The 13,091-nt window shown below is 41.2% G+C and overlaps 1 protein-coding gene across 1 annotated transcript in view; it reads left to right on the top strand.

Moving 5' to 3' along the window:
* Positions 1 to 7,914: 7,914 nt before the first annotated feature.
* Positions 7,915 to 13,091, top strand: part of LOC102521772 (contactin-associated protein-like 3) — a 148,604-nt gene continuing 143,427 nt past the window's right edge. Inside the window, 1 exon segment of the mRNA XM_032471085.1 lies at positions 7,915 to 8,175. Within this exon segment, the coding sequence (XP_032326976.1) occupies positions 8,091 to 8,175 (85 nt within the window). The 5' untranslated portion in view covers positions 7,915 to 8,090.

Genomic DNA, 13,091 nt, shown 5'->3' with positions numbered 1-13,091 from the left:
TGAGCTCTGCCATTGTAGAGCGACAAGAGCCCTGGACTGTAACTAATGGATGGACGTGGCTGGGCTTCAATAAAGCATTATTTAAACAGGGGCAAAGCAGATTCTGCTTTCATGCTAGAGTTTGCTGACCCTTTCCCTAGACAAAACTGTGAAATTTCACATTTTTTTTTTTTATATCCATCCGTGACTCCCTTTTAAAAAATCATCTTTCAGGGGGAGGATACGGGTCAGTGGTAGAGTGTGTGCTTAGCACACATGAGGTCCTGGGTTCAATCCCCAGTACCTCCGTTAAAAAAAATTTTAAAAATAAAAATAAATGTAATCACCCCACCCCCAAAATAATTTCTCCTCCTTACAGTGCACACCAGTGTCAAGTTGGCAGATTTACATCGGTTGAGTCTGACTCCCAGACTGCACATTTATCTGAAATTCATGTTTGTCTGGGCATGGTGTATTTGTCTAGCCCCCTTACCCCTGCGATCTTTTCTCTTTATATATAAAATGTACATAAGACGTAAGAGATTTCCTCTCTCTCTCTCTCTATGGATACATTCCACTTTAATTTGGAGTTGGATGTCTTTCCTTTGGTCAAAGTGTTCTTTGGAAAGTGTCTGAGGTTCTTAAAGATCAGATGAGGGCGAATAAAGGGCAACTTTGCCTTTCCCACCATTGCATTTGCTGCATGTTAGGAACAATAACGAGGGAAAAGGAACAAGGTTTTTGTCTTAGGCTGAATAGTCGCACGTCTGTCCTTGGGCAAGAGGGGTCTGGTGGAGTCAAAATTTCATTTCCATTCCGTTAAAAATCTGCCCTGTTCACGGGAGCCTATTGTTTGTATGTAAGATTAATCCTAATGGAATCTACATGGAGCACAATATTCAGAGAAGAAAGATCTTAAAAGACACCTACTGACTGCTTTAAAATTTGTACTGGCTGGTGGCATTATAACACGATACAGAAGAGAACCTACACAGTGCAGAGTGAGCGCTTCAGTGCCAACGCGTTCATTACCAACCTCTGGTCCTTTAACACTTCAATTACTTCAATGAATTCAACGCACAAAAATTCAGAGGAAAATTCTGCTGCTTACTCTGTACCTGCTTGATCAGTAAACAAGCACCGTTAAAGCCAAAATTTAGAAGAATGTTGTTACTGAAGGCAAGTTCGTGTGCCCGTCCGCCACACCACTGAGACCAAACAAACTGAAACGCTGGAGCTTGGAGCAGAGAAGGGTTTATTGCAGGGCCAAGCAAGGAGGATGGAGTGGCTCACGTCCAAGAAAACCCTGAACTCCTCGAAGGGTTTCAGCAAAGCATATTTAAAGGCCAGGTAAGAGGTGGGGGGTCACAGGGTACATGATCAGCTCATGCACAGTTCTCTGGTTGGTTGATATCAAGGGAACAGGGCGGTCAACAACATTAACCCCTAAGTGCCAGACGGTCTGGGAGCCGCATGCTCATAATCATCAAGTAGTTAATTTCTTCCCTTTGGTGGTGGTTTTAAGCATCTGAAAAACTCAGGAAACTTGCATGAGATCCTATTATCTGAATAGTACTTCAGAGAGGAGCTACAGCAGAAGATATGGGGAGGGGTCCATCCTGGAAGACCCGGCAGGGTCCTACTTAGTTACAATGTGACTATAGAAGGCAGTTTGCTGATCTCACACCACCAAGGAATCATTTAAGTCATTCTAAATAATGTTTGTATTCGAATTCAAATTACATTCCAGTCTGGCGCTGAAAAGGGCAGAATTGTTTTCCAGAAAGAAGGGCGAAGGTCTTAGGCTGGGCTGTGAGCAGTCGGTTCTCAGGTTCTCTGGGGTGTGAGAGGGAACACTGCATCTTTCCCCATAAACAGGGAGAAAAAGCAAACAAGCTCCAGGAACTTCCTGACGGGGGAGATAATGAAAGGTGCTTCGTGCCTGAGCTGTTCAGCACCCTTAACCTTCCCTGGAAATGAGACACATTGAAACACATGAAAGGGGGCCGCGAGTGAGGGGCGCCTGCTCTGGTCTATTTCCTGGCAGGTGCAATTAGTTAAGCCTCCAAATAAAGGAGCGACTTCAGGTTCGCACTTCAAGGCACCACTTTTAAATCACTCCTTAAAAAAAAAAAAATCGACCAGAGCTACTATTTTTATTTTTTTAACTCTAGTAATATAATCATTTCTTTTTTTTTTTTTTTTGATTTGTGCCCGTGGATACAAGACAGAGCCAACACAATTAGGAGGGTGTGTGCTATTTAATTAATGTAACTAATACAGTCCACCACATAGACAATGTTACAATGCAGAAGGAGGGGTCTTAAAAGATTTACCAGAGGAGACCAGTTTCAGATTCAAAGTGGTTTTAGACTGACAGGCTGAAGTAGGATTTCATTTTTCACATGTGAAACCACGGTCTGGAAATGAAAAATGCAAATGCAAAATTCTAACCCGGTGCAGGTTGCAGAATCACATCGTTTTGTGATTCCCATACAAAGGAAGTGAACCTAATCCTGTAAATGTGTGTGTATGGATGTGAAGAAAGACAGTCTTCATTAGTTACGTCAATGACATAGCAATAGAGCAATGGCAGTGAGTGTGTGTTTGTGTGTGTGTGTGCGCACGCAGGGGGTAGTTAACACTTCTCTATGCCAATTAATGCATACAAGCACATACAAGCATGCATTTCTGTGATAAGACAAGAACATCTAGAAAAGCATTTTAAAAAGTAGTTATCTCTGCAAAAGCTAAAAGCCCCCGTCATTAAAAAGCAAGTCATCAAACTCATGTCACACACTCACAGCATCATCCAGTGGCATTTATACCAGCATTTGCTATTATAAATTAGATTCTCTTTGCCTTTAAATCTGCTTGAATTATGCAGCCATTATTTGAACTAAATCCCCAAAATGTTAAATGCTTCTATTATCTAAATCGAGATTCAACTGAAAAAAAAAAAGCAAGACATTTCAAAGTTTCTGATACACTTTGAAGTGAAAATGTGAAGAAAGTAAAGCTGTAGGAGGGTAAATATTTAATTTCTGTTCTATTTTTTTCCCCATAGCAAATACCCTGTGTGAGGCAGAGACTGAGGCATTAACGGTCCTCATTCTTCATTCTTCTGGGTTCACCATCTTTGTCACAGGGGTTTTCCGTTCCTTCCACTGAAGAGGCAGAATCTGTTCTCCTGACTCTTGATTCTGAGTTAGGCTATGAGATTTGCTATGGTCAATGGAATGCTAGCTGATGTGACCCATGAAGAAGTTCAGGGCAGATATATATATATTTTTCTTCTTCTCTTCCTTCTGTGCCGCTGCTATGACTGGTGCCTGGGTGATGAGACACAAGTCCAGTCATCCCAGGTGGGGCCACTCTCCATCAGGAGACAGCAGCCTCCCCAAGACAGGTGAGACCAGAACACCTGCTGAATCAAGAGTGTGGTCCCGAGACCCCTGAGCTCAGGACAGCAGAGCCTGACACTGAGGTTTGTGGTGAATTCACAGAATTCTCGTGACAGTAGATAACAAACTGATACTGCTGCTTACGGTTTCTAACACTCGCTTTTCCGTTAAATTTCAATGTGGAATTGTTGCGGTAGAGTAGGTGTCAGTGGATTCAGGGTTTTTCCGGAGTTTCCGCATTCTCATTTTAAAAACAGCTTTGAGATGTAATTCGCCTGCTATGCAATCATCTACTTAAATTGTCCAACTCAGTTGTCTTTTTGGATCGTTTTTTTGGATCAAACACTTTCATTACTTCTCCACAAGAAATCTTTTGTCTGCAAGTCTTCCGTCCCCCACAGTCCAGAGCAACCACTAATCTGCTTTGTGTTTTTATAGATTTGTCCTTCTGGACACATTTCATATCAATTGGCTCATATAATATAAGGTCCTTCATGATGGGGTACTTTCACTCAGCGTGTTTTCAACATTCCAGCACGTTGGAGTCCCTCATTCATTAGTTTTTCAGCCTGAAAAAAAAAAAAAAAAAACAAAACACATTGAAATTATGGAGTGAACTTAATCCTGAAGGGGGAAATTTTTGAATCATCCAGCACTATTACAAGTTCTCAGTTTTGTTTCCAATTTAAAAGAACTCTTAATGATCATTATTAAAATGTTTATAGTCGAATACGGGTTCAGTTCTTTGTAATGAAATGCCAAATTTGGTATAACACAATAAAGGCCATCTATGAGAATCCCATAGGTGGAATCACACTCAGGGAAAGATTTTCCTTCAAGACCAGGAATCAGACAAGGATGCCCAGTCTTGCCATTTTTATTCAACATAGTATTAGAAGTCATAGTCAATCTCATTAGGCAATAAAAAGGAATAAAAGGCATCCAATTGGAAGAGAAGTAAAACTATCACTGTTTGCAGACGACATAATATTATATGCAGAAAACCCTAAAGATTCCACCAAAAAAAAAAAATAAATAAAAGCTGTTAGAAATAATAAACAACTTGAGTAAAGTTGCAGAATACAAAATCGATGTACAAAAACTGGTTGCACTTCTATGCACTAATGATGAAATATCAGAAAAAGAAGTTAAGAAAACAATCTCGCTTAAAATTGCATCATAAGAATAAAATGGTGAGGGGAGGTCACAGTGTGCGTGCTTAGCATGCACGAGGTCCTGGGTTTATTCCCCAGTACCGCCATCAAAAAAATAAACATTATTGCCTGCCCCTCCCCCAATTTTTAAAAAAAAGAATAAAATACCTAGTAATAAATTTAACCAAGGAAGTGAAATACCTGTGCAGTGAAATACTATTAAACCATAAAAAAGAAGGAAATGTTGCCATTTGTGACAATATGGATGGACCGAGAGGGTGTTAGTTAAAAAAAAAAAAAAGGAGAAGAAGGGAGCTCATAGATAAAGAGAACGGACTGTTGGTTGCCAGAGGCATGGGGGTGGGAAGTAGGAGACAGGAGTGAAAGGGGTTCAAAAGGTACAGATTTCTGGCTATAAGATAAAAAAACCATCGTGGTACAGTCTACAGCATGGTGACTACAATCAATAATATTGTATTGCAAATTTAAAATTTGCTGAGAGGATAAACCTTAAAAGTTCTCATCACAAGAAAAAAGGAAAGAAAAATTCTGCATACAAGTGGATGTTAACTAGATTCATTGTGCGATCATTTTGCAATACACACAAGCATCAAATCATTAGGTTGTATGCCAGAAACTAATACAGTGTTCTATGTCAATTACACCTCAATTTTAAAATTCTTAGGTCAAAATCAGATGCTGATTTTAATTTTAAATTGAAAAAGAACTTTATAGGGTACACTCAACTCCACCTCCCTCTTCCTACCTCAAAGAAGTGAAGAAAAATTCAGTTACCTATTACGTCTTTCATAAAATTAGAAATTTTATTTAAAGAGTACAACATATCTCAATTAAAGAAAAAAGTAAAAAGCCTTTTTTCGTGGACACTCATGTAGCTGGTTCTGTGACTTTATTCGCCTTTGTGAGTGATGGAAGAAAGTTGTAGAATCTCCCTTCTCTCTACATGTACACACCACAGCCACGGCCATCAGTGAACAGGTGTGGTATCTGAATTGGGTAGAATGCTGGCCAGCTGACTCTGCACTTCATTTTAATTTAATTTAATTTTAATTTTTATTTATTTGGGGGCATGGTAATTAGGTTTATTTATTTATTAATGGAGGTACTAGGGATTGAACCCAGGACCTTGTGCATGCTAAGTGTGCGCTCTGCCCTTGCTTTGGGTACTGCTTTGTGTCCTCTTGAACCCTCCTCACCTGGGGCTGCTCTTGTCTTGGAAGGTCATGCAGTGGCCCCAGTGTGGATGTCTGTCCAGTGATCAGTGCTGTACACTGCACGAGGACGTCTGCCCACAAGTCTCAGTCCCTTGTGTGCTGTGTCTCATCTCTGGCTTGTGAAAATCCATCCTTAATGCCAGCACAAGTAATTTACCAGCACTGACCTTTTTGGTTTTAATTAGCGTCAGTTATTGCCGTGCCTAATAACCCATCTGAAATGAATTCCCGGTGAACAACTGAGCACAGAGGTTTGACAACACAGAGTCTGACAACTTTTCTCTTTCAGAGACCTGAGGACTCGTGAAAAGGGATTTCAGAGCTCAGCTGACCTGGCTTCCAAGTCCGGCTTGCTGTGTGCCTCTGGATGCACTCATTAAACTCTCTGGGGTCAGTCTATCTAGCCATTAAATGGGCGTAAGAACATTTACCTCAAAGGAATGCTGTGGTCATTTATTTAGATTACATTCACATACACACACACAGTGCATATCTCATATATAGGCTTTTAAAAAGTATTAGACATTTGATCTAAATCATTAATTTGTATTTGCTTTTGAAAATTAGAAGTAAAATATGCAGCTCCTGGGACATGTTATAGGCACTGGAAAAATGTCTGACTAATGAATTCAAGTTGCTTTTTCCCTTGTGGCTTTTTTCAAGGTTATAAATGCACTCTCTGAGCAAGCTTTGCTGTCAGTGTTTCCCCAAGACTGCTGATTGATGGGGTGAATGGGAAGAGCTCCTGGTTCCCGGGGACCCTGAGTAGGAGTGGAGAAGGGTGGAAAGTTGGGATCAGAAGCTACATATTTTGGTCAAATTCTTAGCGCTTCTTCTTGTAATCTCTGTGGCCTTGGCAAGCTACTTAAAGTTTCTATTCCTATATTTGTTTTTTTTTTTTTTATCTCTGGCTACAGAATAGAAATAATCAGAACACCTTTTCTACTGTCTGCTCAGGCAAGTGAGGCCCTGGTAAAGGTTAAAGTGCCTTTCATATTCTGATCACTTTGGATGGTGCAGGAATGCCTGGGGCCTGTTCTTAAGTCTCGGCACACTTGTCATGAGTCTGGTCACAGTTTTAGGAGAGTATGAATCTTAATGCTGCCATGCTGGTAACGACTTCATTTACATCTGCTGGCAGCCTCTTTGGGAAGTAGAGGAGGCCAGCAGATGGGCAACTTCAGTTTCAAAGTCATGGATCTTGAAATTCTTCTTCCTCCATGGGCCATCTGGCGTCTGTCTGTATACTCAGAAACCATTTATTTATTTGAGAAGTTTCCTTTATATTCCATCGTTTTCCAGTATGTCCCTTTTGGGAATTGCTAGTAAAGAATTTGGATTTGGAAAGCAATGTGCATACTCACAGTAGGTAGAAGTTGATTCAAAACTCTTTACTCGTCAACTTCATGTATTCAATTCACCTACTTAACATAAGGTCACTTCTTCTGTGATGACCCTGGGGGTAAGATTCCTTCTCCCAGGATTCCAATTTATAGTTTTATGTATCTACTGCCCATAACTCTCAAATCTCCAGGTAGGAAAATACATAATAAAACGCTGATATTATAGCAGAAGTGGGGTGGGGTTTTTAAAATTACATTTAAAAATTTATTTTTTCCAGCTTTTACTGAAATATATTTTGACATATTAACACTGTGCCAGTTTAGGGTGTACAGTGTGATGATTTGACACAGGTATATACTTTGAAATAATTACCCTAATATTCTTTAGGTTTTTTTAAAAAAATATGAACCATTAAATTAGAAAACAAAAGCAGTCTTTTTTATAACAGTTTTTATTTCATGTAAATATTTTCTTCAAACCTGATTAGTGACTTGCCCTAACTTATTTTCAACTAGAAAATCCAAGTTACACTTTTCCGACCGTCAGAGCTAATTCATGGTCAAGCATCTTCATGGTGGCGAAGCTAGGTCTCTTCAGAATGAAGTCCGTTGAGCTGCTCAGCTGAGATGAAGGAGCTAGGACCGCGGATCCGAAGCGACCTCCGTCCGCATCATCCCGGCATCCTCGCGAGCGCGGCTTGACGGCCGTCAGCGATCTGACGCGCACTTCCGCCCGCCACCGCCAGGGGCGCCCGGGCCGCGCGCAGCTCGCAGCGCGGCGAGAGCGGGTCGCGGGCTGGGGTTGGGGGTGTGGCCGCAGGTCGGGGCGCCCGCGGCTCCGGCTGCACGGGCTCGCGGAGAGCGGAGGACGGGACGCTGGCGACCCCGAGAGGGAGGGAGCAGGCAGGCCCCAGCTCGGCGCAGCTGCCTGGACACCTTGGGTTTTGGGGCGGGGGAGCCCCGGCGACTGTGAACATGGACCCCGTCGCGGGAGCCTTTCTCAGGATGCTCTTCCTTTTGTCTGCTCAGCCGTGGCGCACAGGAGTAGCAGGGAATACTTGTGAGTACAGCAAATCTTTTAAAACTTGTATTGACAACTTAGAATTTGTCTTAAAAAAATAAATTGATTTTTTTTTTTTGTTTTAAAACAAATGGAATCGCTGGCATGTTTCTGAAAATGAGGCGTTTAAAAAACATCTCAAAGTCCCAGTGCTTGGGAAGGGTGGCGTACAATGGTTTTTCCTCTTGTTAAGTCTAAAATACACAAAGCTGGTTTTGACTTTTTGCCTGTGAGCTGGATCCTATGCTGTTGTTTTGAATATTCATTGAGAAAGCTCAAGTTCTAGTAAAACCTGAATTTAGCATGAGAAGATTGGGACGGGGAGAGACCAGAGAGAGAGAGGGTGGGTAGCCTGAGATAAGGAGACAAGAGCATGCCAGAGCGGTCATTTGTTGCTTTTTAGCATAAATGCATTTTGTAGGAATTATGTCAGACAGGGAGTCGCTGGCCGACCCGGCCGGGCTCTGCATTAGCGTAGATGTTTGCAGTTGGCGCTCTGCGGAATCGCGTTCCGAGAACCCGGGCGCTGCGCCCGCGGGGCTCCGCATCAGAGCCCGGACGGCAGACCTGGGCGGTCCCCAGAATCCCGGGACGCAGAGACCCCACAAACATAGACGGCTGCTGCTCCAAGGAAAAGCATAACCTGCCTTTCAGGTTCACTTCGCAGGTGTACTTACTTGCTTGTATATTGTGACATGTTGTGTTTCTGATTTTGTTGGTTCAGTGAAGCTGTCTTAACCTCTCATTTCTGAACTAGCCCGGGGAGCCTGATCTAAGGATGCTAGTCGAGTTAGTTCAGCGGGATCTCAAGGCATTTTGATCTGGAAATTAGAAAAAAAGTTTTTTAAGGTTGTTATTCAGATTGAAATCTCCACCACAGGGCTTTTCTTTCCGCAAGGGATTTTAAGAAAGTCCCCCTTGTGCTCCCTCCGCACCCCATCCCCCTCAAGAATTTTTTAAAAAGCAGATGGTAGGGAGTGGAACAAGCTCGTGTGCATATCAATAAAGTGCTAATAGGCAAGTTTAGAAACTGACCTTGCTGCTAGGGGTCCGGATTTAGCTGGGGGTGAGGGTGGAGTGGGGGACAGCTCTGCCCACAGGGCGAAGTTTGAGCCAAAGTGAAAAGCATTTTGTACAAATCAAGTTACCCTTCCAGCATTTATCCATATGTGACCTTAGACTGATGATTTTGCGTTGTCATCATTTAGTATTCGCTCATTTAATGCCATATTGTGTGAGTCAGTCCTGAAAAATGAGCCTGTCTCCTTTAAGCAAATACTGCCCTGGGTTTCAGACACAATTTTAATTGAGCTTTGCCCACGACTTCCAAGAATTAATTAAAATGGGTCATTTACATAAAATCCTTAGGTCCTGCAGTAGAGCGTTCATCACTTGGCTAAGAAATTAAAAATGACTAGTACTCAGTGATTCGCCACTGTGAAAGAACTGTGGAATGATTTAACATAGTTCACTGAGGTGCAATTAAGAAGTCACTGGAGGTCACTCTTACTTAAAGGAAACCATGGCTTCAAAAATCTTCCCGTAAGAGAAGCAGAGGGCTGTGTTTCCTCCGTTGTGATTACAGGATATTGGCAAGATCAGTTGCTTTGCTATTTCTTTATTTTCTGTTTGCATTTTATTCCCTGAAATTCATGGAGGTATCTTGTGCTTTACCCTGAGCATCCTTTTTAAGAGTCACATGCTCTGAGGTGCTCTGTGTCTGAACAGCCATGCAGGTATCTGTGTCTGAATTGGATGTGTCTCTCAGATCAGTCTGTCTGGATCTCTGACTTCAACTGCCACTGCTAGTTTTCGCTTTTCAGTCTGTTTTATTTAGATGTATTTAGTACTCTTGTTCAAAGTTCAGTAAGTTAAAAGTACCTCCGTAAATTGTGATTGCTAAGAACGTTTTAAATGCTATACCCTTGATCAGGTCAAAGATGGCTATTACAGCCGTCCAAGTGTCAAGTATGGATTTAAACGACTTTGCAGACTTAAAGATTCATAGAGGCTTCATAAACTGCATTTGATAATTTCTTGATGATCTCATTGGTCATTTGTAGCAATAGAAGTCATGGTGCATGAATCCCATCATAGTCTAGATTAGGCTAATTTGACCCATGGGATTTTTTTCCTTAACTCTTGAATGTTTGGGAGATGTTTGTTTGTATGTGTGTTTGGGTATACAAGCAAGGTATTTCAAACATGCATTTGAACTTTGTTGCTATTTAAGTCAAGGTAGAGGGGTTCTGGAGTTCTGCACCATCATTTGGGGAATTCTAAAGGGGAGTTTGTCAGCTGGATGGGATTTAGGTTACAAACAAGAAATCCTGAATGTCAGTATTGCTCAAGTTTTCTTTTTTTTTTTAATGGCTAACATTTTTTCCCCCTAAGAAATGTTTTAAGAACTCAAATGATCTTTTCAGATAAGACTTTAAAACTAACAAAAATGAAATATTCTTGAGCCCTACTAAGAAAAGGAGAACTGTATGTACATTTAAAAAAAAATGTACAGATCGTCTCTCCTAAAGGACCCAGTAACATTTTTACTCCCTTTACAGCTGGTTCTCAGTAGTAAATCAGTCAGACACGGGGTCAACCTGGATGACGTGCTGGCATAAGACATCTTTCCAAGATACAGGACTTGCTTGAAACCTTTGACCTCTCAGTCATAATACACGTTTTGACATGAATTTTTTTAAGTAATGGGAAATTTTAAGTCAGGAGGAGTCTGCCCAGGGAAAGTAATGTTTCTAAATAGCCAAGACCGTGGGTTTGTTCATTTGTTTTTCTCTATAGCCTCTGTCTTTTTGAAGATAATAACCAGTTGAATAGACTGCATCCTCCAAAATACGGCCTAGGACCTGATAGTTCAAAATTGTGAACTGCTATCTGGTCTACCTTCCAGAACTCAGTGCTGAATCAAGGTGGAAGTGTTATTCGAATGGAGCTGTCCTCTTAAATGGAACTAAGAGGAAATTCAGGATAGAGATTCCAAGCTAGAGTCCTGTTCCCTAGAAGCTGTTGTGGAGATAATGGTTGGCTGACCCACTTCCTACCATGAGCCAAACGTGGAAGAAGACGAGAGCTCTCTGCTTTAGGATTATCTGTGTGAATCCACTCTTTCTTTGTGAATTCCCAGGTCTTCAGAGAGGAAGAAGAGATGTAATCAGAATAAAAAAATGTCAATATTTCGATTGCATACTTAGTGTTGTAAGTCTGTCTCCTGGATTGTGAGTCACTTCGCGGAGTAATGTTCACTCTTTCTCGATTTAGGGACAACACAATTGGAAGTTAATTTTACAGCTGGATCATTTCCCCCATATAAGTAAAATACAAGCTATAGCTAACAGCTCCTGGCCCCTCCCACCCTGGACTAAAGACCATGTTAGACATTTCAGTTGTTGAAGGGGATTATTGGATGGAAATGATGACATTTTTAGACCCAAGGATTCAATTCAGTGAGTCCAACCCCCTCATTCTCACCCTATTAAATCTCAAAATTCGTCAGTTTCTCTAGAAGCTTCCTTTTGTTTTCCTTCCCCTGTCAAAAGTGCCCTTCTTGTTGGAAGCGGGAAAAAAAAAGCTGTATTTCTGGCCCATAACAGGTGGGGCATACAATTTGAATCACTGTTCTAGGAGTGATAATCAGAACTTCTCTTCCCTGTTAAATCCTGCGTATGAGAGGTCTCTGCCCATGACTGGGGTGCAGGTCAAGCCCATTTTGTTGGCCAACATGGGAAACAAAACCATGATCTTCATTTAATACTTAGTGCTTGATCTAAGCAATAAATATATTAGCACCTCAGTTTGAAGATTTGCGTCAGATTTGAACCCTTTCTTCATTGGAGCATTAACTTCCTTATGTACTAAAGCATTACTGTATCTTTAATGAAAGTTTATTACTATAATCCTCTAATAAAAATTATCACACAATATTATTCTTTAAAATAAAAATAACATACATAGTGTGACATAATAGTGAGATACTTGTAGGGTCTAAATTATCCTAACCTAATAATGTGATTAACCATAATCATTTGCTGTAAAAATATATGCATGCAGAATGGAGGAACTGAACATAATGCTCCAACCGCTAAGAAGTATAAAATCACGAGAATTTATTGAAGTGAATGTCTAATAGTGTGTTTATCATATGTCTCTTCTCAAGGATCTTTTTTCCCCGAACGCTTGTCATTTCAATGGACACAGATTCTTTGTAATTATTTGCAAAGCGTCATCAACATACTTTATTGCTACGTGAACACAGTCAATCTCAAGTAATGACATGTGTGCTAAGAGGTTCAATATAGCCCATAAAGAAATGTTCGCCTTGGCTAATACAGACTAAAATCCCGTTGGTGTTTTCATTGGTTCAGATTTCTCTTTGCCTCCGTAGTGTACTTAGTGTTTATCTAAAATCTGATCTTCCAAGCACATCAGCTTGTAGGAGGAGAGCCTATCAGAGGAGGTGTCCCCTGGAGGAGGTGAACGGAGAATCCTTTTGTGATGCAGTGAAACGTGTTGGGGAAAATCAGCACAGAATACAGGGAAAAGTGTTTTAGTAAGCACTGGGGCTCCTGGCTTTTTGAAAAGCACCTTCCAAGAATTAGTAAACAGACCCTTTTGTGTCATATTTGAATAAACTTCCCAGAAATACTGAGGTCAGGATATTCTTGAAAACTTAAAGAAAACAACATTTTTTTTTCTCCCAAAAAACTTACAAAGTCCATGGGACCATCAACAGAGTGTGACAGGCAAGGATGAGAGCTGGGGTTTGTGGAGCCTCAAACTGATGCAATTTGGGGAGACTTTTTAAGGAAACAAACAAAATGACCCTGAGGACACATTAGCACTGGCCCTCCCAGACCTGCAAGCAGGTTCTGAGGAGAAGATTGGAGCTCAAGAAAATCTGC

This window comes from Camelus ferus, chromosome 31, assembly GCF_009834535.1.
Source record: "Camelus ferus isolate YT-003-E chromosome 31, BCGSAC_Cfer_1.0, whole genome shotgun sequence".
Taxonomy (NCBI): domain Eukaryota; kingdom Metazoa; phylum Chordata; class Mammalia; order Artiodactyla; family Camelidae; genus Camelus; species Camelus ferus.
This window is presented reverse-complemented; position numbering and strand designations above follow the sequence as displayed.